Source organism: Camelus dromedarius, chromosome 7, assembly GCF_036321535.1.
Source record: "Camelus dromedarius isolate mCamDro1 chromosome 7, mCamDro1.pat, whole genome shotgun sequence".
NCBI classification, from domain to species: Eukaryota; Metazoa; Chordata; class Mammalia; order Artiodactyla; family Camelidae; genus Camelus; species Camelus dromedarius.
The window spans coordinates 29,143,572-29,164,593 of NC_087442.1; the positions used below are offsets into that span (position 1 = coordinate 29,143,572).

At 44.1% G+C, this 21,022-nt stretch overlaps 1 protein-coding gene and 1 long non-coding RNA gene across 2 annotated transcripts in view; one reads left to right on the forward strand and one right to left on the reverse strand.

Annotated features, from left to right (window-relative positions):
- WNT2 (Wnt family member 2) overlaps positions 1-12,552 on the forward strand; it is a 42,121-nt gene extending 29,569 nt beyond the window's left edge. The window contains exon 5 of the mRNA XM_010975579.3: positions 11,342-12,552. Coding sequence (XP_010973881.1) covers positions 11,342-11,571 — 230 coding nt within the window. The 3' untranslated portion in view covers positions 11,572-12,552. The remainder of the gene's footprint in view (positions 1-11,341) is intronic.
- The window catches only part of LOC135321670 (uncharacterized), a 41,789-nt gene continuing 23,931 nt past the window's right edge, over positions 3,165-21,022 (reverse strand). Inside the window, exon 3 of the long non-coding RNA XR_010381606.1 lies at positions 3,165-3,215. This is a non-coding gene — a long non-coding RNA (uncharacterized LOC135321670). The remainder of the gene's footprint in view (positions 3,216-21,022) is intronic.

Here is a 21,022-nt window from a genome sequence, read left to right on the forward strand (position 1 = left end):
AAGGTTCCTGATTTTTCTGTAAGTATTAGGTAAGAAGAATTCCAGGGAGACTTTTTTTTTTTTTTAATACTTGATCTCTTACAAAGGAAAATAAGTATTTTTTTAAATTTGAGGAGCTCTAAATAAATGTCACTCAAACATAACCCTGCCCTTACTTACCCATTGTAAGAGGGTGTTCTTTCACATTAAAGCCCTGTATTTTCTGGAACCCTCTTTCAGTGAGTAGCACACTGAAATGATTTCTACCATCAAAGCTCCCACTGGATTTAGCTTGACGGAAATCATCAAGTCAGGCCGTTAGTGAAGTCCTGAAATAATGATACCAAGACTAGTGAATTTGGGTGAGAAGAATTGCAGAAGGGTGATTCAAGACCCCAGGGTATTCCTGGGCGAGGACAGAGCCAGACCCCAAGCGAGGAAAGGTGATGGGAACCCTGGGTGAATTCCTCCTGAGAATCAGACCCTGGGCTACAAGTCTTTTGTGCATTTTCTCTGAATCCGCATAGCAATCACCCACATTTATAGAGAAGGAAACTGAGGCTCTGAAAAGTTAACTTGCCCAAGATTCCGTGGCCTGTGAGTGGTAAACAAAACAAAATAAATAAAAAATCAAAACAAAAATCTATACTTTTCTCAATTCCTGAAATGTAAGGAGGAAGGGTGGTGACTGGCAGGGCTGTGTAATAAAGAGGCAGCCGGAGGACATGGAACGTAATGGGATGAGGTGTCCACAATGCAAGGAGGTGGAAGGCGGAGAGACTTCACTCACACTGAGCTCAGGTTGCCTGGAAGCCCCTTTCAATTACAAGCCCTTTAAGTTTTCAAGGGTGTTAATGTCTTCAATTGTTCCTAAGAAATGGTAAGCTCAAAAACTGATTAAGAAAGATTTTCTTATGGTAAAAACCACCACAGAAGACATTTTCCCCTCATCTTCCATTGATGAAGGTGAGTGCTCTGATGTTCAACTATAAATACTCCCCGGAGTAGGTACAGCCGAGTGATGCCGTGCATGTGACATTTTGCAGGCCAAACTGGAGGCCAGGTCGAGGAACTGGGCTTTCTAGGGTGGGTGGTTCTGTGGTTATCTACCGTGGTTATTGCCCCAGGCATCTGTAAATCAAAGAAGCCCTTAAGGTAGAGATAGGTTCATCTCTAACTCAGGAATGCTGCTGTCCTCTCCAGAGAAGTGTCTGCACCTAATCACAGGCCACTTTCACTAGTTATTTTGTAAAAACCCTGACCTGGGCCAGAGGTCACCCTGAGGTCTCCTCTCCGACTGTAGAAAGCAAGCAATCCTCACCTCTTCTCCAGTCAAGTTCAAAAAGCAAATGGAGTTCAACTATTGTTTAACTTGTTGCTGAAAGCCCGATGCAGGTTTCCCTCACTGTCTGGAAGCAGGGCGTTCCTATGAACCTTCTGTAAGCCGAAATGGCATAAAGCGAAGTGATTACCATAGGACACATCTTGCAACAGATGCACAAAATAAATCAAGATAAAGCACAGATGCTCACAGACCCAGTTCAAAGCTATAGTGCCTGATGTTGTGATGGTGAGTGCAGTTCCTGGGGAAGGGGCCACTCTTGCAGCTCAGGGGGTGAGCTTCCCCTACAGTAAGTAGCTCATTGCAAGAACAAACACTAAACGCTATTTTCACTTTTCACCTTTTTGTATAAAAGCAAAAATTCTCTTTGGATTTCTTCCAGTTAGCAAAAGCAGGAACTAACGTAGATCTTTTGTAAGAGTGAAATTGTGTAAAGTGAACTTTCTCAAAAATTAGGGGATACCGTGCTTGGCTGACAGCTGCAGACTGTGAATGATGTTAAGCACTCAGGTGTCACAGGTTTTTTCCCACGTCAATCACGTTTAGAAAACAGCTCGGTAGCCATGGGAACACACCTCCAACCATGGTTTACAGAGGTTGGTGTCCCAGACCTGCCCTGAGGTGTGGTCTGGTCTGCAGAACCTCTGAACATTGTGACTGTGACTTGACTAAAAACAAGGGAACGTGTCAGCCAATAGCAGCAGGTCGGCCTTATTTTCATACTAAACGTACAGTTCCCACCAGGATATCTTAGGTCCCTCGTGTCTTCATGGAACAAATATTTATTAAGTCCCTTCTATATGCCAGAAGGTACAATAAGCCCCAGGAATGCAGAAATGAGGTGGACAGACTTGGTCCTTGCACTTGTGGCTTCACAGGCCTCCTGGTCCTTGCAGACAAGCCAGGTGGGTGACGGGCAGTGGGACACAGGTTGGGTGCTCCCCAGCCTGGGCAGGAATGCGGTGTTCGTAAGTTTCAGTCCTCACTCCACTGCTCTATCACAAGGTTTTACCTTCCATTTGCCACTTTAGAAATGAAAGAATAAGTCATCCCTTTCTGTGTTGAGATTTATTATAGAAATTTCATGAACTGATATCTAAAAAGTGCTAAGACAGCACAGGAGAGAATAATATGAAAAATGTATTGGTGGGCTTTTAAGTCACTATTTTTATAGATAATCATTGATTATGTTGTATAATTAATTACTTTCTGGTGGACTGTCATTCCAAACTTTTAGTGGTATATAATGCAATTAGCCTGTCCCTCCCTAAACTACTGTTTCCTCGACCTCTGTAACACCACATCCTCCTGATTTTCCTCCTGCCCCAATAGCTAGCTGGTATTTCTCAATTTCAGTTGCTAGTGTCTCCTCGTCTACTTATAAAGTTTGAAGATCTTCAGGGCCGACCCGAGCCCTCCTCTTTTGTCCCTCTGTGCTTTCTCCAGGGTGGCCTCCTCCGTTGCTATGGCGTTAAACAAGATGTCAGATCTCATCTGTGTCCTCTCTCCTCCTCTTGTATCCGACTCCCTGCTGAACAGCTCCACTCAGATGGCTCACACTTTTATCGCCTGAACTCTTGATTTGTCCCTTGATTTTTCCCCAAACCTGCTTTCCTTGGGCTTCCCCTTCTCAGAAAAGGCTCAGCCATCCACTCCATCAGTCAAGCCGTAAGCCCACAAGCTGTTTGTTACACTGCTGTCTCACTTCCATATCTGGCCCACCAGCAGGTCCTCTTAAAATGTATCGACGAACTATCTCAGAGAGCCTTGTTCTTTCACTTACAGCACGTGTTCTGGTTAATTTGTTTAAATCTTTGTTACCTGTCTGTCCCACTGGATTGTGATTCCATGATGGCAGGAACTTAAACTGTCAGTTCACCACTGGGCCCCTGACCTAGGATATAAACACATGTTGGACTGAATTGATTGGCAAGTTATAAATGACATAAAATATGCTCATCATATTAGCTGGGTTCTCATGCTGGTGTAGTGTCATAGCTTAAAAATAACTTGGGGTTTTTTTGACAGGTAACTACTAAGCACATCTTCACTCATCACTGATTACCTTATAATACACCGCCTATGAAAATTCCCATTTAAGCTTAGTTAAGTGTTAAATGGATTTTTCCTATATCCAAGTGCATTAGTGGGGCATTTACAGAGCTTAAGATATTTCTGGCTGCCCATTTCCCTGGATGAGATAAAAAGGTCTCAAATAAATGTACCAGCAGACTCTATCTGTTGCTTTTAGCCACCACCAAATACTCAGTTCTTTTACTCTTTGGGGGCCTTTTAAATTTACTGTTACCAGTGGGATTACTGGGTAGGTCAACTGATTTCATTGTTAACATAAGCAAAATACTTTTTACATTCAATGCTATTTTATGTTATAAGCACGATCTGTAAATCTACATTGCTTTTCAGAATATAGATTGTTAGAATTTCTACATTTTTAAGATACACTAAAAAGTACCCTAATTTGAATTAATTGACAATGGCAATCAGATTGAATTTATGAAAATTTTTTAAAAGAATTTTTTTCTTTCAAAAAGAAAGAAAATTTCAGAAAAAATTTTTTTCTTATTTTGAAGTCTTTGACATAATTTTAACTACTAACAACAAAGAATTTACCAGACATCCTTTATTTTTTTGAAAATAGTAAAAATGCATTTTAATTACCATAATAATATGTAGTAAACAAAAGAATGTTAAGGTTCTTTAAAATAATCTATTTGCTTTATGTTTAAGCTTTCCTCATGAAACCTATTTTGTGCTGTGATAAATCCCCTTTTTAAAATATGCAAATTTCACACAAAGAGCCCTGCATTCTGCTACCTATTACTTTGGTGCTACCTCTTGCTACCTATTACTACTTCTACCGATCACCAGTTGGGTGGTTATGGACAAATTCTCTTGGTCTCTTAAGATATGTGTTTCACCTAGAAATTCCTAAGGTTCCTATGATTTAATATATGAATGAATGAATGACTTGTTCATTAATTTTACTCTAAGTTTGCAGTAACAGAACCTGAACTTGATGCCACAAACTCTTTCAAGTTGTTGAATTTCTTAAGTTGAATTTCTATGATTCAAAAATGTGCCACATTTTTTGTATATATTCTCTATTTGTCAAGTGAGATAATTTGAATAGAAACCAGGCTTTTAGCTAGTCTCTTCTCACCACAGTGCCTGCGGGGTTGGGTGGCCCCTCCCTGGAGAAGTGTGCCCTTATTTGGCAAGGGAAGGCTAATCTTAATTTTTAAGATACTGCTTTTAATTTAATATTTAATAAATCGGGAAACACATGTTGCCCACCTGAGCACTATGCAGTATGTAGAAGAAATATAAGACCTAACTCTGTCCTTGGGAGCAAGATGCAAGATAAATCATCAAACATTTCAGAAGAGTATATGAGCCCTAATGCCCGACGCGCTAACATTACAGGACTTAGGAAGGCGGTTGAGATGAGCAAGGAGTGGACAGGGAGCACTCTGTGAAAGGTGCCAAAGCAGGCTGGAGTCTTGAAGGTTGGGAAGACATTCGATCTAAAGGACTGAGAGGAAAGTCCAGTGCAGCAGATGAGAGTAACGCTTATGAGCAAACAGTCTACACGGCTGTGACATCAGAAAGTCACTTCGGTGGGACAGCGAGGAGATGGCCTGATCAGAGGGTGCAGGTAGAGGGCAGTGGGAAATAAACTGGGGTAGGCTACTTAGTGCCAGATGTGGAAAACCTTGAAGAGCTGGACCTCAACAACTTTAATTCCAGGAGAGGATTTGCTATTTTAATGGGACATGCTTTCCTGTGCCAGTCAAACCTTTCCTACTTATTATGAAAATGTGGAATAAAATCCTCTGAGATAAGTGGAGAGACATTGCCTTTCCTCACTTTAGCTTTGCAAACCTTAGTGTGAGGAAGGGGAAGCCTTCCAAGTAGATGAATGTGCGGGGTCTAACATTTGCTTTTTAACATTCTTTTCTTCCCTCGATAAATCTGCATCGTGAATGACAACGTGTAAGTCAACCAGAGGAGAAACAGCCTATTGGATGACGGGCTTAAGTGAATCTTGCTTTATGCCCTAATGGTCAACATATGGGCCTCTGTCAGCCGGGAGTGGCAGGAATTTCCAAAGATACAGGCCCATCCATGGAGGGAGAGAGAGCGCCCTTCCTTCAGGTCCCAGACTTGTGGGTCTGGGAACTATTAGCAAAAGCCCTCTGTCCTCCTCTGCTGTCAGGAAGATGCATGTCAGTGGAGACAGAAATGTTTTCACACTGGGAACCCTGACTCCATTATTAATTTTATAGCTCCAGGGATGGGATGCTTGATTCTGTAAAGTTCCCTCAGCATTGCCCCACCAAAGGTGAGTTATGTGGTCCCAAACTTACGGGATATAGAAACTCTGATTCTTCATCCTTTTCCCCCACACATACGTGAGCTCTTGTGTGAGTCCAGGCGAGGACAACACCTGTGGGGTTCTAGCTGGAACCCACACCTTCCCCTGGGTACAGATGGCCCAAGTCTTACAGACATAGACTCTAGGTAGATGATCTGATGACAGCGTGGTGTGAGGATACTAGAAGGTGGGGCACTCTGTCTGGGGCCTGGGATCTGAACCCAGGCCAGCCGCACATCTGGGCACACTTCACAAACCTAAAGCAAAGGGAAGTCAGGGGAAAAAGCTTCCAACTTGTCACTTCTGTTAAGTAAACTGAATAAATCAAAGCATAGTAAGAGAAAACAGTCTAATACAATATAAATAATCTTTTAAATAAACATGTTAAATCAGAAGCATCTAAATATGTGTTCATCCTTTTAACACATCAAGTTGGGAGACTAATATTAGGACCATTACTCAAAAACATTTAAAAATTTTCTTTTTTGAAGTATTTTCAGAGCTAGCCACACAGGCTTTTGTAGATATTGTATGATGCAAATATTTGACCCATAAGGATCAATTTGGTTTTTGGAAATGGCTTAGAGAATCTTGGAAAGAAGTCTGGAGGGCAGTTAGGCAAGTGATCAAGCTATGTCACTTCATTTTGGTGAGATCAAATTGATGCTATGAGCTTCCCCGAACCAGAAAGTTCTGCTTAGAGACAGCTCTTCCCAGAGTCTTCAGTCGTGGTCACATCAGTGACATACATTAGAACCACCTTGAGAGCACACACGCTTTAGAGATGCGCATCCTGGTGTTGCAAAGTGATCAGTCTGCCTCCCTCCTCAAAAAGGTGACAGGAATTATCAGTACAAGAAAAATGCAGTGTAAGCTACAAACACCATGTCAGCCAGCCCTGTTCACTTTCTCCCACAACTTTAGATGTCTTAATTGTCTAAGGCATATCTTGTGCTGGAGGAAAAGTTCCCCTCCAAAAGAGTGGCATGTCAGGATCTTTGCAAGTTCTTCATTTGATAAAATAATGAAGGCAAGAACAGGAAATATGCTAAAGCAATGATCATGTACTGTTACACGTGAGCCTGCTTTCTGGGGCCTGCGGGACACGAGGCTGAGGATGACAGCGGTCAAGAGCTCCCTCTCTGGAGTTGGACAGGCCTTCTCCAAATCCTGACCCTGCCACCTGCTCACTGTGTGATCTTGGGCAATTCACTTAACCACCCCGACCTTCCATTTCCTCATTTCCAAAACAGTGATGACAATAGTACCTACTTTATAGGCACTTATGAGAGTTAAATGAGATAATGCCGACAGAGGTTCATCACAGGGCCTAGCCTGTGTACGTGTTTCATAAATACTGGCCCCAGTTATGAGCAAAAAGGAGAGAAAGAGGATGTAAAAGAAGCAGGGGGGGTGAGGGGGACGGGAAGAAAAGAAAGGATGGATGAACTATGCTCTATCTGGCTTCAAAAATGTGAAAACTGGCCCTTCTGGGCTTAAGCGAAGTGTAGCTGGTTTTATTTCCCCAGGGGCTCTTGTTGTGGCCTTGGCAGGGTTATCAGATCATCTACTGAGTGACTCGTGAATTAATAAGTTGGTATATTATTTAGAAAAAAGAACTAAAAGTATGTCCCAAATATTCATAACTAAACAAGGGCTAGATCACAAAACTCAGTGGCTCCTTTTCAAAAAGAGCATGTGAGCACACACACACACACATCTCCACATACACACACATATACATATACACACAACACAAACATTTTACACATACACACATAAACACATATATATGCATACACACATATACACATATATATATACACCACAACACACACACATGCACACACAGTACACATACATGCATAGTCTTGATTCTTTTTATTTTAAGAATAATGGTGATGTTTTCTGTCTTGGAAAGGCTAATGGGAAGCTCCTAAGACAGCAGGGCCCTATTGCTATCAATAATATTGAGTCCTCACTATAATGTCCATAAAGGAAGCAATACCAATGAGTTTCCTGTAGCTCCTGCACTCTGGAAACACTCTTCAGGGTTTTGATAAAATGGCTCTATATTCTACTCAAAAGACAGCAAGTGTCAAAACTACCCTTCCTCCCTGCAGTCTGTCATGAGATTTAACGAGATCCAGACCCCAAAGCAGGGCCAGTTTGTGGTCCATCGCCACACAGCCTCATCCTCCCCCCTCAGTTCCCCATCCTGGTGCGCGGATCCCTCCAAGGGGCCGTTACTGCTCCTGGCGGCCCTCAGCCTTCAGAAACCCCTCTCATCTTCCTTCTCTTGGGCCCTCATTACGCCCTGTTTGACGGCCAGTGGGGAGTGGGGTGTTGGGTTAACGTTGTACCCCAGAGTTCTGGAACTGAACCCCGAGCTGTTGAGGCATCTCATCACCAGAGTCTTTGTCTCCTTTACTGAAACCACTTCTGAGTTCAGCTCCCGCTTTGTCTGCCCCACTCTGAGTTTTGACAATGTTGTGGTCACCTCACTGAGCAACCTTCTGTTCAGATGGAGTCCACTTCCGTTTGCTGCTTTTGGGGGACAAAAACCTCCATGACCGTTTTTCGCAGCTGAGTTAGACCACCAGCGTGGACCTCCTTAGGCTTCCAAACCGCTGGGGAAAGACCACCGAGTTCCCTGTCAGTTAAAGGCCCGCAGCCCGGTTCAGGAGTGAGAGACTTGACCTCCCTGCCTGGCCCCCGTGCCCTACAGCCCAAAAGGGGATGAAGAATCCTAACAGCCTGGTAATGTATTTATATTTTGATAAATGCATATCAGTGGACATGAAGGGTGTTTATTGGTGTGCAGGGCTTACAAACAAAACACTAAAAGGTAAAAATTCAGAGTTGCCTGTGAGATGGCAGGTGAGCACTTTTCACACCTCTACGGGTCATACACACCCACGGCTTTGGTTCCCACCTCTGGGCAAAAGATCTAATCTGCATCTCCATCCTGACCTCATCTTAGAGAACATCACCCACGTAAACCCAGGCCCTCCTGCCAGAAGCCTGGAACGTTCTGGACTCCTCTCCTCCTCTCAGCCATCACCCAGTTAGTCACCATGTCCCGCTGGTGCGACCCCCTCACCTCCCCTCACGTCTGGAGGTATCTCTCTCTCCAGCATCACATGGCATCCAGCCCAGGGGCAGGATCTTTGTTTTGTTCACTGATACAGCCCTAGCTCCCCAAACTGTGCCTCGCACGTAGTAGGCACTTGTTAAGTGAATGAATGGTTAACATTTATTGAGCACTTATTATGCCAGGCACTTCCAGGCAGTATCTCATTCCATCCTCACCACAGCCCTATAAGGAAGGAACTGTTTTTAATTCCAATTTGGCACAGGAGGAAACTGAAGCTTAATGAGATGAAGTAACTTGCCCAAGGTCACACAGTTGATACATGGCAAAGCTGGGATCTGAACCCTGATTCGTCCAAGCCCTAAATAACCTCACTCTACTGTCTTGAGCTTTGCAATGTTTTCACAAAACTCTATTGCTGGCTACCATGGGCCTCAGCAAATGGAGAAGTTACCTTGAAGTAGTGCAAATACCTCTCTTCATTATATTATGAGTTCCTAAGAATAGAATCCTAATTATTTTATTTCCTCACCACCACCACCACCACCAAAACCCCAAGGAGCTGCACAGTGTCTTACACATGTTTGTGTTCACTAAATGCTTATTGAATTAAATAAATGTGTCCTGTTAAGAGGCAGCATTTGGCAATGAGTCCTTTTTGCACAATCAGTAATTCTGAGTACCATCCTCATGGCTGCCCTGAACCCAGGCCCAGCTGCTGTCTCTTCTCACCCTTTGCTTCTTCAGCACGATGTAGGCTCAGGGCCATCCCTGGCTGACCTGCCCACCACCCTGACCCCGGCCCTTTGCCATCCTTCCTGTCCTTACAAAATCCCCCTGCCTGTCTTCCTGCTGTCAGTGGCTGCATCACGCAGAGCAAATCCTGCCCTCCCTCTCCTCTTCTTGACCCCATGCCCTACTTGAATGTGGCTGCTTCCCTGGTCATTCCTGACAGGCAGGGCAACGTGACATGTATATAGATAATCGGAACACAGGGCGGATGGTGATAAACACCATCACGAGGCACTGGAGGAGTTATGAAGACAGAGAAATTCCTAGTTAAATGATGGAGCCCTGGAAAATGAAGTCACTGTCTTTTTCAACCTGATAAAAGTTTTTGTTTCTTTTTTTAATAAAGAGTGTAGCTTCTCTAGGTTTGTTGGTTATTTAGGATTGACAGTTGTGAGTAACAGAAACTAGGGTGGTTTAAGCTAAAAGGAGAAAATTATTGTAAGGATACAGAGTCTCTAGGAATCCAAAGATTGGAATGCAGCCAGACCTCAGAGAGAAATGGAAGCAGGACAAGAAAACAGTCCAGGACCTGGGCAGCATTCCCTTTCCAAGTCTTATCCTGTCTCTGCACAACTGCCTCGTTCTTGTCTCTCTGTGACCTCTTGTCCACAGACCTCCTCACGGTACGCCAGCGCTACCAATGGCTACTGAGTTTATACTTGGTTTACGCTTGGAGTTTATACCGTCCCCATCAAGATCACAAAGCCTCAGGGAAATCTACCCGATTGGCCCAGATCAAGTCAGGTGCCCACACCTGGTCCCATCACCTGCCACCAACAGAGCTTGGGTCATGTTGTTCAACGAGGCTACCAGGCACCCTGCTCTGTGCAGGAGGGAGGAGCAGAAATGATCACTATAAGCTGAGCAGATGCTCCAGAAATGTCCACTACACTTGGTTCTGTTGTCCGATAATGCTCTTGTAAAAAAATTCTGGGTGCTTCCCTGGACATAGAACAACATCCTATCTTTGAGATTCTTTTAGAAACAAATATGTAAATATGAATTCCCATTTAGCAAACATCATCCCCCTTAACTGAGATGGTGTTCCTCTAGTCATCCCCAACAGGTTTTTTACACCAGTTTTGGTCACTGGAGACCCAGAATCCTGGATTCAATCAGGTGCCTCACACATATCTAGATGGACCACTAGACTGAAACATGAAAGATAAGCCAGTCTGGGCGTTGCTCCGTCAAGGTCTTACCCAAATGATGCCCACTCCTCCCCTTCAGCAACCAGAGTTCTCTTGTCCTTCTCAAGAGCCAGTGCAGTCAGGTCCGGGGAGACAGAACCCCCTCCCTTAAAGGGTCCCACACCCTTACAGATTCCAAGAGAGCTGACTTTGGCCACTGCTTCTTCACTGTGGTCCGAGGTCAGTAAAGAGGGCACAAGGACGGAGCCTTCTTTCATTCTGATCTGGCATTCAGTGACTCATCAATCCAAGGCTGGGCAGGGATAATCCAAAAAGTCTATCCAACTTTGAAGTGGATGTGCTGGAGTCAGGGTGCCCAAAGCTGATCCAAAGCTGCACATCCATCCTTCCTGGACTTGCCCTTGCTGTGCTGGCCCCCAGGTTGACACGTGCTGCGTGGGCTCACAGAATTGGTGGCACAGCCCCAGGCTGTGGTAAGGTGGCATCAGGGCTCCAGCCTGGAGGATGACCTCATAACTCTTCTCCTCCTGACGCATACTGTATTCCACTCACACTGTTTCAGTGACACCCCCTGGCTTGTCTTCCAGGCTCCCTGGGTACAGCAGGCCGTGTGTGCAACCTGACCTCCCGAGGCATGGACAGCTGCGAAGTCATGTGCTGTGGGAGAGGGTATGACACCTCCCACGTCACCCGGATGACCAAGTGTGAGTGTAAGTTCCACTGGTGCTGTGCTGTGCGCTGTCAGGACTGCCTGGAGGCCCTGGATGTGCACACGTGCAAGGCCCCTAAGAGCGCCGACTGGGCAGCCCCTACATGACCCCAGCGGAGGTCACCATCCACCTCCCCTCCCGCAAGGACTCCGTCAGATCTGCAAGGACACTGGCCTTTGGGTTCTCTCTGGGAGATGCTTCGTAAGGCACGTGGCCTTTGTCTCTACGGAAGCCCCTTCTCCCTCCCTTGGGACCCAGGGACTGGGGCCACACACTGCACATTAAGCATCGCCTATTCTCTCTGACTGCCAGCACACCTCTCCTTGGTCATGACAGGCTGTTAGAATGGGCGGGGGTGGGCCCAGATCACTGCCTCCATCCACCTAGACACTTCCTCTTTCTAGAGTAGTTGGCCAGAGGGAAAAAGAGGGCCCCAAAGGAACTTCCTCTGTGTTTTCCAACAAATGTTGACAGTAAAGAAATTCCATACATCCCTCTGGAGGGTAAAGAAAGCAGGATCAACCCCCACTGAGTTCACTTTAATTCTTGAAAAGACCAAGCAGGGCTTTTGCCTGATCAAGTGGTTTTCGCAGCCACCACCTCTGGGGTAACTGGTAATTGGCTGGAGAAAAATGACTTTCAATAAACTTTAGGTTTCAAATGCATGTGTTTCAAGGCATTTGTTGCCATATTAAAATATGATGTGACAAGGTGGGTCTGTTGTCCTTTGGTCCAGTTTGGAATCTTTGCAAGAGCAAAAGCCTCAGAAAGTGATTGCTTTGCATTACTGTCTGCTCCAAGTAAAGACCCTTTTAGGGAATGAGATCACCAAGAATCTGAAGGGAATGAAAAAGAAGACAAATGACCTGGCAGTATTCTGTAGCTATTGGGTGAAGATGGAGGAAAGTAACCTAGTGAGTGGAATGTCAGAGAACGTGTCTGTATAGATAAGGGGGGAATAAAATTCCTATCTGATATGATGCAGGTGGCCCATGGAATTTTGTAACTGAAACGGCTTTGAGAATGGAAACTTTGGGGATGACAACCGAAATGCTGAACGAGAGGTTTCCAGAGCGAGGTCATGCCTGGACAGCCTCTACCATAAGCAGATGCCTGAAAGAAGTTGGCCATGTGTGCAAAGGGGCATCAGCTAGTATCCGTCCACCTTCACACACGTTGTAAAGACCTGTCATATTTAATTGTGTTCACTGGATGCTTCCAAGATGACTAGAAGCCATAGCCTAAAGCAAATGACACAGCCTTGCTTATAAATTTGGTAACCCTAGCGTATTATATTGCAAACCAATCGTAATTCAGAGACTATATTTAAGGGCCCCAGCTGTAATTATGGGACTATCAACATGCAAACTGTGGCCGGCTCCTGCCATGAGCCAAAAGACGACATCCCGGGAAAATGGAGAGGCTGCTTGCTTCATTTGATGTATTAAAGGAAAGAAAGGTGAAGTCCACGAAGCTACTTCTCATCTCCTGTCCAGTTAGGTTCCTGTTCTAAACATGATCTCGTCACAGGGCTGCGTTAACCAACAGGATGGTTATTACACGCATCTGGGGTCAGATCACGGATGCTTGCTTGCCCTTTGATACTGTGGCCTTTCAGTTCTCTTTCCTTGCTTTAGAGCAGGACATTCAGACCAAGGCTCATGGAAATCAGCTTTCTAGTGCTTTGTCATAATGATATTTGCCTCCTAGTCTTCTTTAAAATGATGGAATTCGTCTCTTTTCCCTCACTCCAAAATCCTGAAATTAGTTGTCTTATTTTTCCAAAGTGGCTCTTCCTTCCTTTCATTCTATGGATTCAGAGGGTGGGGGGAGTGGAGCATGATGGTAGCTGCTCTGAGCCCAGATGGGTCTCGGGGGGCGAGTGGGAGGCAGAGCAGGCAAGCCTGGTCTTAGTAACACTGACACTTGCTGTGGGAGGATGGAGGGGCTCTCTTGGGGGTCCCAATGCCATCAGCCCCCTTTCCTGTTGGATGAACTCTGAAATCATAAATCCATGGGTGTATCTGGATGTGGAAAGGATCTGAGAGGACATCTTCGCTCCCCTCAGTCTGTATCGGGGGAACAGACCAAGAGAGGTGAAGGGATGTGTAAAAATACCAGTCATTACCCCCAACACTCCCACAAAGAGGATCACACTGTAAGAGTCTTCAAGAAATTTAAGCACTTTACCTGTTAAATGAAACTACTTTGTCTCAAAACTGACTCAGTGGATTCTAAATAATTTTAGCATCCTGAAGGGACGTTCATTATTTGTTTGTTTTATTCTTGGGATGTTTAGATCTGACTTTCCTTTTATGCTGAAATGCATTCTTCCTGATAAGGAGCAAGGAGACAAGCCACGCCCATGCAGACACCTGCACACGTGGTTCTCATCTGTACGAGGGACGGGACTGTGGCAACCAGCTCAAGTGGCAGTAGATGCAGCTAACGTGGAGGGTGAAATAAGAGAGTGAGATACTTTTATCTGCTTTTACTTCTGAAAGAGAAGAATCTCCCAATTTTTCAAAAGCTGAACATTTCAAACTCATTTTCTTTAAAGCCTGGTAAAGAATCAATATTTCATGATTTTAAAAGATACTAAACTCTTCATTATTTGAGACTTTTAAGGGAATATATAGCATGAATTACCCAAAATAAAATAATGAGAGAACCATTCAGGTCAGATCTCCTTGCAGATTCCCTCCCAATAAAAATCTTATTATAAATTGAAGTTTTCTGGTCCAAGTTGATGCCCGTTGATTTTCTGCCATATCTGAAAACGTTCCACACAGTAGGAGATCTTGACTAGTTCACTGGCATTTTCTTCAATAAAGATAGAGTCTGACTGTGACTTTGAGCCTCAGCAAATGGCTTGTTTTCTTCAACAGACTGGTCAGGTCTGTGGTGCTGACCAGTCTTTGTATCTATGAACACACCTTGTCAAGGTGCATTCTAGTTACAGCATCCTGGACCGCCGTTCCTGCTCTGAAGGTGGTAACCCCCTGCCTTGAGAGACCAGTTCATCCCCTTAAATGGCTTAAACTCAAGCACAAAAGCCCCAGCTCTTTGCCCTTCTGGGATATGGGAGTCCTGGCGTGTTATGGGACCACAGGTGCTTCGGGATGGAAGGGGAGGAGGCACAGGGCAGACATGGACTGTCTGCTCACCCTTATATGAGTGTTACTAGATTGTGGCGAGCATCCCACAAGGATCCATCCTACGGCACTTTAGTTCACGTGCACCCGGATCGCGGGAGGGGGAGTCAGAGGAAAGAGCCAGGAAGCTGTTCCCCAGTGACCAGCTGAGTCTAGTGATGATGGAGGGTGGCTTTTTCAGCTCTGTGGGTAACCTCTACACCTCCCTCTGCTGTTGCTACCCTGTCCCCTCTCAGCACCTACTTCCAAGGCACCTGGAGGCCCCTGAGCCTCTGGGCCTCAGGCTGGCGCTCAGATGTCCATACCTGTTGTGCAGCCCTGCTCTAGGTGGCCCACGTTCATTTTAAGAGCTGTTTTCAATTGTCACAACCATATGCCTTTTTATAGGAGTTATTACAAAGCTTGAAAACATCAGGTATCACATTTCTTTTACAAAGACGGTAGCTTTAAAGTCAGAAAATTCAACTTCACGTTGGCTTTTCTCAGCCTTATTAACTTATGAAGGAATACTTACATTGCTTCTACGTGACCTACAGCGGCCCCTCCCTCTCAGAGGCAACCAGCATGACCGTGCATGTCCGGGAGCCTGATGGCACTTTCAGGCCAGGATATGGTTATGACTTCTCATTTATTCAAGACTGGCCCGGGGCCGGTGTGGTCTCGCTCAGCTAAAGAACATTCATCTCCCCTCTTGCCCACTCTCAAAATAAAGGCTCAGAGAAGTGTCCAGTAGACCAGAACCATTCTTTTGTGTCTATTTACTGTACTCCAACCTGAGTTTCCTTATCTTAAGAGCCAGAGTTGTAGTCTCAACAAATAGGCCTCACAGTTCCAAAGCTGGTAAATTGCTTTTGTCAGGTCTGCACTGACTTTCTGCAAAGCAGCCCACTGGTGCAAGCTGACAGCCAGGGCATGCTGATTTTGACCTGCTCCTCACCTGGGCAGAGAAAATTTTCACTCATCCATGAGCATGTTTACATTTTTCTGGGGATCAGCAAGGTGACAGGTGGTTTGCAAAGCCCAACATGATTACTATTTTTCTAAATCATAGTTGCTTCAGCTTGAGTTTTTTTTCCCCGATAGTCACATGGATTCCTGTTTAACCAAACCGCCCAATTCCACAAGCTAATAAAAGTGTCACACAGATTGTTACAAAGAACTATTGTTATTTACAAGTCTACGTTTTCTGTGAAATCAAAATATAATAAAGTGAATTTCTGGTGTTGACTCTTATTTTAAACTTGGGATAGTCTTGCCAAACTCTTCAGTGAAAAGAAATCCCTGCAGGTTTGCAAATTATCTCCTTGATCTTTTCTCAGGACCACACTTTACAAAAGTTGATTAAGAGGCGTCTTTCAAGTTCGTAAAGATTTTCAGGGAAGGCAATTGACTTCCCTTACTGAGGACCACTCTTGTGAGTTCACAGGTAAGTCTTATATTCCAGATTGAGAAATTATTCCATTTTCACTGGTGATCTCCTATGGTTGCCATCTTAGTGTCTGTCCCCTCTTGGTGTCAGCGTGCTTTGGCAGTGTTTGTAAACTCAGGGTCTCTCCACAGCCGCTAGACCCACCCTGTACAACTGTTTTCCATACAGGTGCTTGCTCTCAGCTGTGATTTTTTTTCCTCAGCCTGATTAAAAACATACAAGATCCCTCACCCCTTTAATGAGATCTGTGCATCCCGATTGTGTGTGCCCCGTACATGCAAGCAGCAAAAGCTCAGAAAATGGAAACAAATTCTCCTCCAGCAAGGGAAATCCACTCTCCCATTTTCTCTTCCCCATTGAACTATGTTTTGGGGTGACCTGACTAAGCAAAGTGCTGACTGGACTTTGAACACCCCAAGGTGACCAGCCCCTGGTCAGGCTACTCCCTGTCCCTCTGGGATTCACCATGCCTCCCTGGAAACTCCTACACTTAAATGATCTGAAGAAGAGGTGGCAATGCAACACGTGTCTGTTGCATTTTTCTAAGTGCATTTCTTCCAAATATTTTTGCCCAGACATTGTCAATGAAATGTCCCTTTCATCTAAGCCTTTGTGTGAGAGGGCTGGCCTATGCATTGTAGGATCTTTAGAAGCAACCTTGGTCTCTGATCACTGGATGCCAGCAGCAACTCCCCTGCTCCCCAGATGTGACAAGCAAAAGTGTCTCCAGACGTTGCCAGATGTCCCCTGTGGGGTGGGGGTGGGGGGCAGCAAGGGTGATAGTGGAACCGTTCCCAGTTGAGAACCACTGATCTAAGTCCTCTATTAAAAGGGAAGCCTTATGTAGTCCTGCCATGTTCAGCCAGGACACCTCACTGGGAGTGTTAGCTCCACAGGATTAATGTTCAGTGTTAATGTGTCAGACCAGCTGGGAAGGGACGTTTTGGAAAGGGCGCAGTCATAGAACCCAGGGCAGAATGAGCCAGTCTGAGACATGAAGGTCACTCAGGCCTACACTGTGTGTCCTGGGAGGGCGGGAAGGCACGAGACTTCTGGGTGTCTGAAGACGGGAATTGAAGGAAGGAGGAAAGGTCAGCAAGGAGAAACAATAATGCGGTTTTACAAGCTGGAGGCAGAATTCTTCTTAGAAACTCCTCAGTTTCCCAACACTCAGTCAGGGATAAAAAGCCCCAGGATATGGCCTGAAAAGAGTGAGAACGCTCCAGCTCTGCCTAACAAAGTTGAGTAATTTTGAGTTTCTCAGGACAGAGGGAGGGTAACAGTCAAGTGGGAGCACTGCAAAATGGAGAGAGTTTGTTTCAAACAAAGAGATAGAATTTCCAGTTGAAGGCCAGGCTGGGTATCAGCTGCAGCTTGTTCACTGCGCACACACACTGCCAGCTGTCCCTGCTGCAGGAACCCTAGACTCATGTGGGTGGTGCTTCAGTGGAGTGGAAGAATTCAGAGAGCTGCCCAGCACACGCCAACACAGGTGGGAAGGGACCAGCGTGCGCTGGACGCACATGGGGTAAAGCGGAGAGAGAGCAGCCTGTAAGAGGCAAACTGAAGGTGGCTGGAGAACTTGGGGCAGATGACAATGGGTGAAAAGAAGAAAACAGAAAGCCTGTCTTCTTTTACTTCACCGTTTTTCATGCGCCAAACGGGATTTATAGTAGGCTACCCAAAGAAGTGAAGAACAGACAAGAACCACTTGGATGAACAAAAGAACTCTTCATCTGTTCCTTCATGCTATGACCCAGTTCTAGATAACACAGCATGATTAAAATCTGATCAACATGATCAATTTACCATTTAGACTATTTTGGGTCTCAACTTGAGTTCTGAGTACTGACTAACCCTGTGAAAGCCCCTGTAATTGAATCATAGGCTCTGGATTTCCCCAGACAGTCCACACAATCCTATCTGAACAGAATCGCAGGCTTTCCTAAGCTCCACCGATGAGAGGAATCACATTACTGCCCAGAAAACCAACGCAAGTAATTAAATGACGAAGATGCATCCAGTATCCACTCAGCCGGCTTGCTCACATGGTGACTTGGGCAGAGGCTGGGGAGCCTGGCAAACCCATCTGCCAATGGTTAGGGGCTTCGCATTCCAGCTGGAGGTTGCACACTGGCCAAATAGCAGGAAGTACAGAAAATGAAATATGAATTAGAGTCTCCCCAAATCTCCCCGCTCATATCAACTTTGGCATCTGCCCCTTGATCACTATTCTGTAATAGTAATGAAGTCTTCATGAAGGGTCTTGAACTCAGAGTTGTCATTGTGGAATTGTGCTTAATCAAGACAGACATTCTCAGTAAGAGTCCATCCAACGGGAAGGAGAAAGGAGTCCGGGTTTAATTTTCCTATATATTACCGTGACTATAAACAATGCCTTATCTTCTCATGAAATAATAAGCACTCATGTTTTTTAAAGTATTTACACCAGCCCTTGGAGATTTTATTAGAATCGTGATTCACAGATGAGAAATCTTCCTCCTCTAAGGCAGGAAAAATTACTGGAGGAAGAATTACTCAGTAGGCTGTCTATACAGACAAATGAATCTGAGTATGTCTCCTGGCTGTTAACCATTCATTCATTGGTGATTTTCATTTATTTTCCCTGAACTGAATGAATGATGGGGTCAAGATGATTGCTCTGTTTTGCATACTGTAGACGTATAATTTTAAATAGTTTCTGAAAATCCTGTTGTTCTGTCACGTGACTATGGGACTTCACCAGCGCAGTGAGGTCTCGTGATGCTTCCAGGATCTTGAGGATGAGAATTCACTGACTCATCGAATGTCACATTTGAAAGGAACATTGCACATAATTTATTCCCACCTCTACATTTTATTCATGAGAAAACAAATTTCATGGTTCACACTGTGATGTAAGCAAGATGCTCTGAATCATCTTCAGGGAAGAACAGTTATTATTCATCCCATCAGTCTGTACTGGGTCTCCTGTGAGTCAGCCGCTGACCCGGATACTGGAAGTGCAGCAGTGACTGAGACGTGCCCTTGCTCCGAGCCTTCCGGGAGGGCTAACACAGAACACATGTATTTTACTTCTTACTATACAAGCACTTTCACACGCATGGTTGGATCTAGTCCTTAGAACCACCCTTAGATATAGATATGATTCTTTTTTTTTTTTTTTCCAGTGAGGCGTAGGAGAGAGATTTCAGAGAGTTTTAGTGATTTGCCCAAGATCATAAAAAGGCTTACAAAAAGCAGAGTTCGGACTCAAATATTTGTCTTCCAGCTCACTCCAGTGTCCTCTCCAGTACGCCTGAGAGCTCTCTGATTAAAACTTAATGAAAAGTATTCTGTCCAATGGGCTAGTGAAAACAATTTAGTGGATTCCGTGACCGTATTTTCCAAACAAAAATGAGGATGTGTGGACTGCCAAAGGATTTCTGATTTCATTTATGTGCAATCCAGACAGCCATATGTAAAAAAGCTTTATCAGAAACTGACTTTTAGTTATACATTCAGCAAGGCACTTTTATGTAAAATAAAATAGTTTTGAGAATCTTAGAGAAAATCTGAGATTTCTGGTCATAAGAAACTTATTTTCTCTCTCATGTGGAAAATTAATCCACAACTCAAGATAGTTAAAAAATACTGTGTATCGATTAAAACATGGTATGAATTATGATTTATCAAGAGTATTCACTAAATCCCTATCTAATGTTTGATTACTCAGGTTGATTAACATGTCAATAATTTTTAAAAGTATTTTTCATAATAGTGCTGCCCTTTAACGCAGAATAAGGGAGAAAAAATTTTCAGAATTATATTCAAATATAAGAATATATTTTAAGATATTTTAAAGGCCCTAAGTGCTTATAAATATGATATTAGTGTCTATTAGCAATAGTATCTTTATCTTGCTTAACATGACATATGTGTGGCCCTTCTCTCCAGAAAGCAAACTGGGAAGACCTGTGTAATCCTAGATTATTAGATAATGTTTTAGGAACAACAAGTGGTCTCTCCTCTACCTTCTGGTCTAGAAACAGTCCAGCAGGGCTGAGTAATACATCACTGGCACTGATGTCCAATTGATTTCTAATCTATAGCTTGCTTAGTCTAGCTTTGCAGTTGGGATTGCTTCCGATGGTGGCCAAACTAGCAAAAGGAGAGTCTCTTCAGAATGTAAAGGAACCAAGGATGAGTCCTACATGACTATCTGAGGAGTATAGGAGAGCAAGACAGAATCTTTGTCCAAATCGAATCTTAAACCATGGGTCAGGGGAGAGGGTGGAGAATTTCTATTACAATTATTCTAAAAGTGTATGGAACAGATTTACACTCATGTTTATTCGTGATGAAAAAAAATAAACTGTCCCCAGATATGCATTTTAATTTGTGAAAAAACTGCTGATAAATGTGAGATCATGGAGAAGGTGGTCCTTAAGATAAATAAGTAAATAAAATCTAGGGAGTGTTATCCTGCCTAGAATGTGATTCATTCTTTTGGAGCACTAGATAGAGTGAGGTGATGTCCAAAAGCAATTTTCATATTTCTTGGACATGTTAGCATTTTTCCTTAGAACAACTATAGCAGAATCAGATCCCTAGGTAAATTATATGGACAACTACAAGGGGAAAAAACTCACCCCCAAATGTCATTTTCCTTTCACTGTCCTTGAATGGGGACTAAAATTCTCACCATTACCAATGCTGCCTGGGGATAAGGAAATTTTCTTAGGAACTTTTCTTTTAAAATGCATGAATGTTGTTAAGCTTTATTCCTTAATTTAACAATGATTTATTCAACAAACATCTGGCACATTTTAGCATCTACCAAATGGTATTTTCTCTAGTTTTGCCACAACAGCATTGAAAAGGTAGATGAAATAAATGAGACGTCTATTTCTGGTAATACGGTAGACTAAATATACCCAAAAGAAGCCTCTTGCTGCAAAATGCCTAGAAATTCAACATAAGGTAAAATAAGCA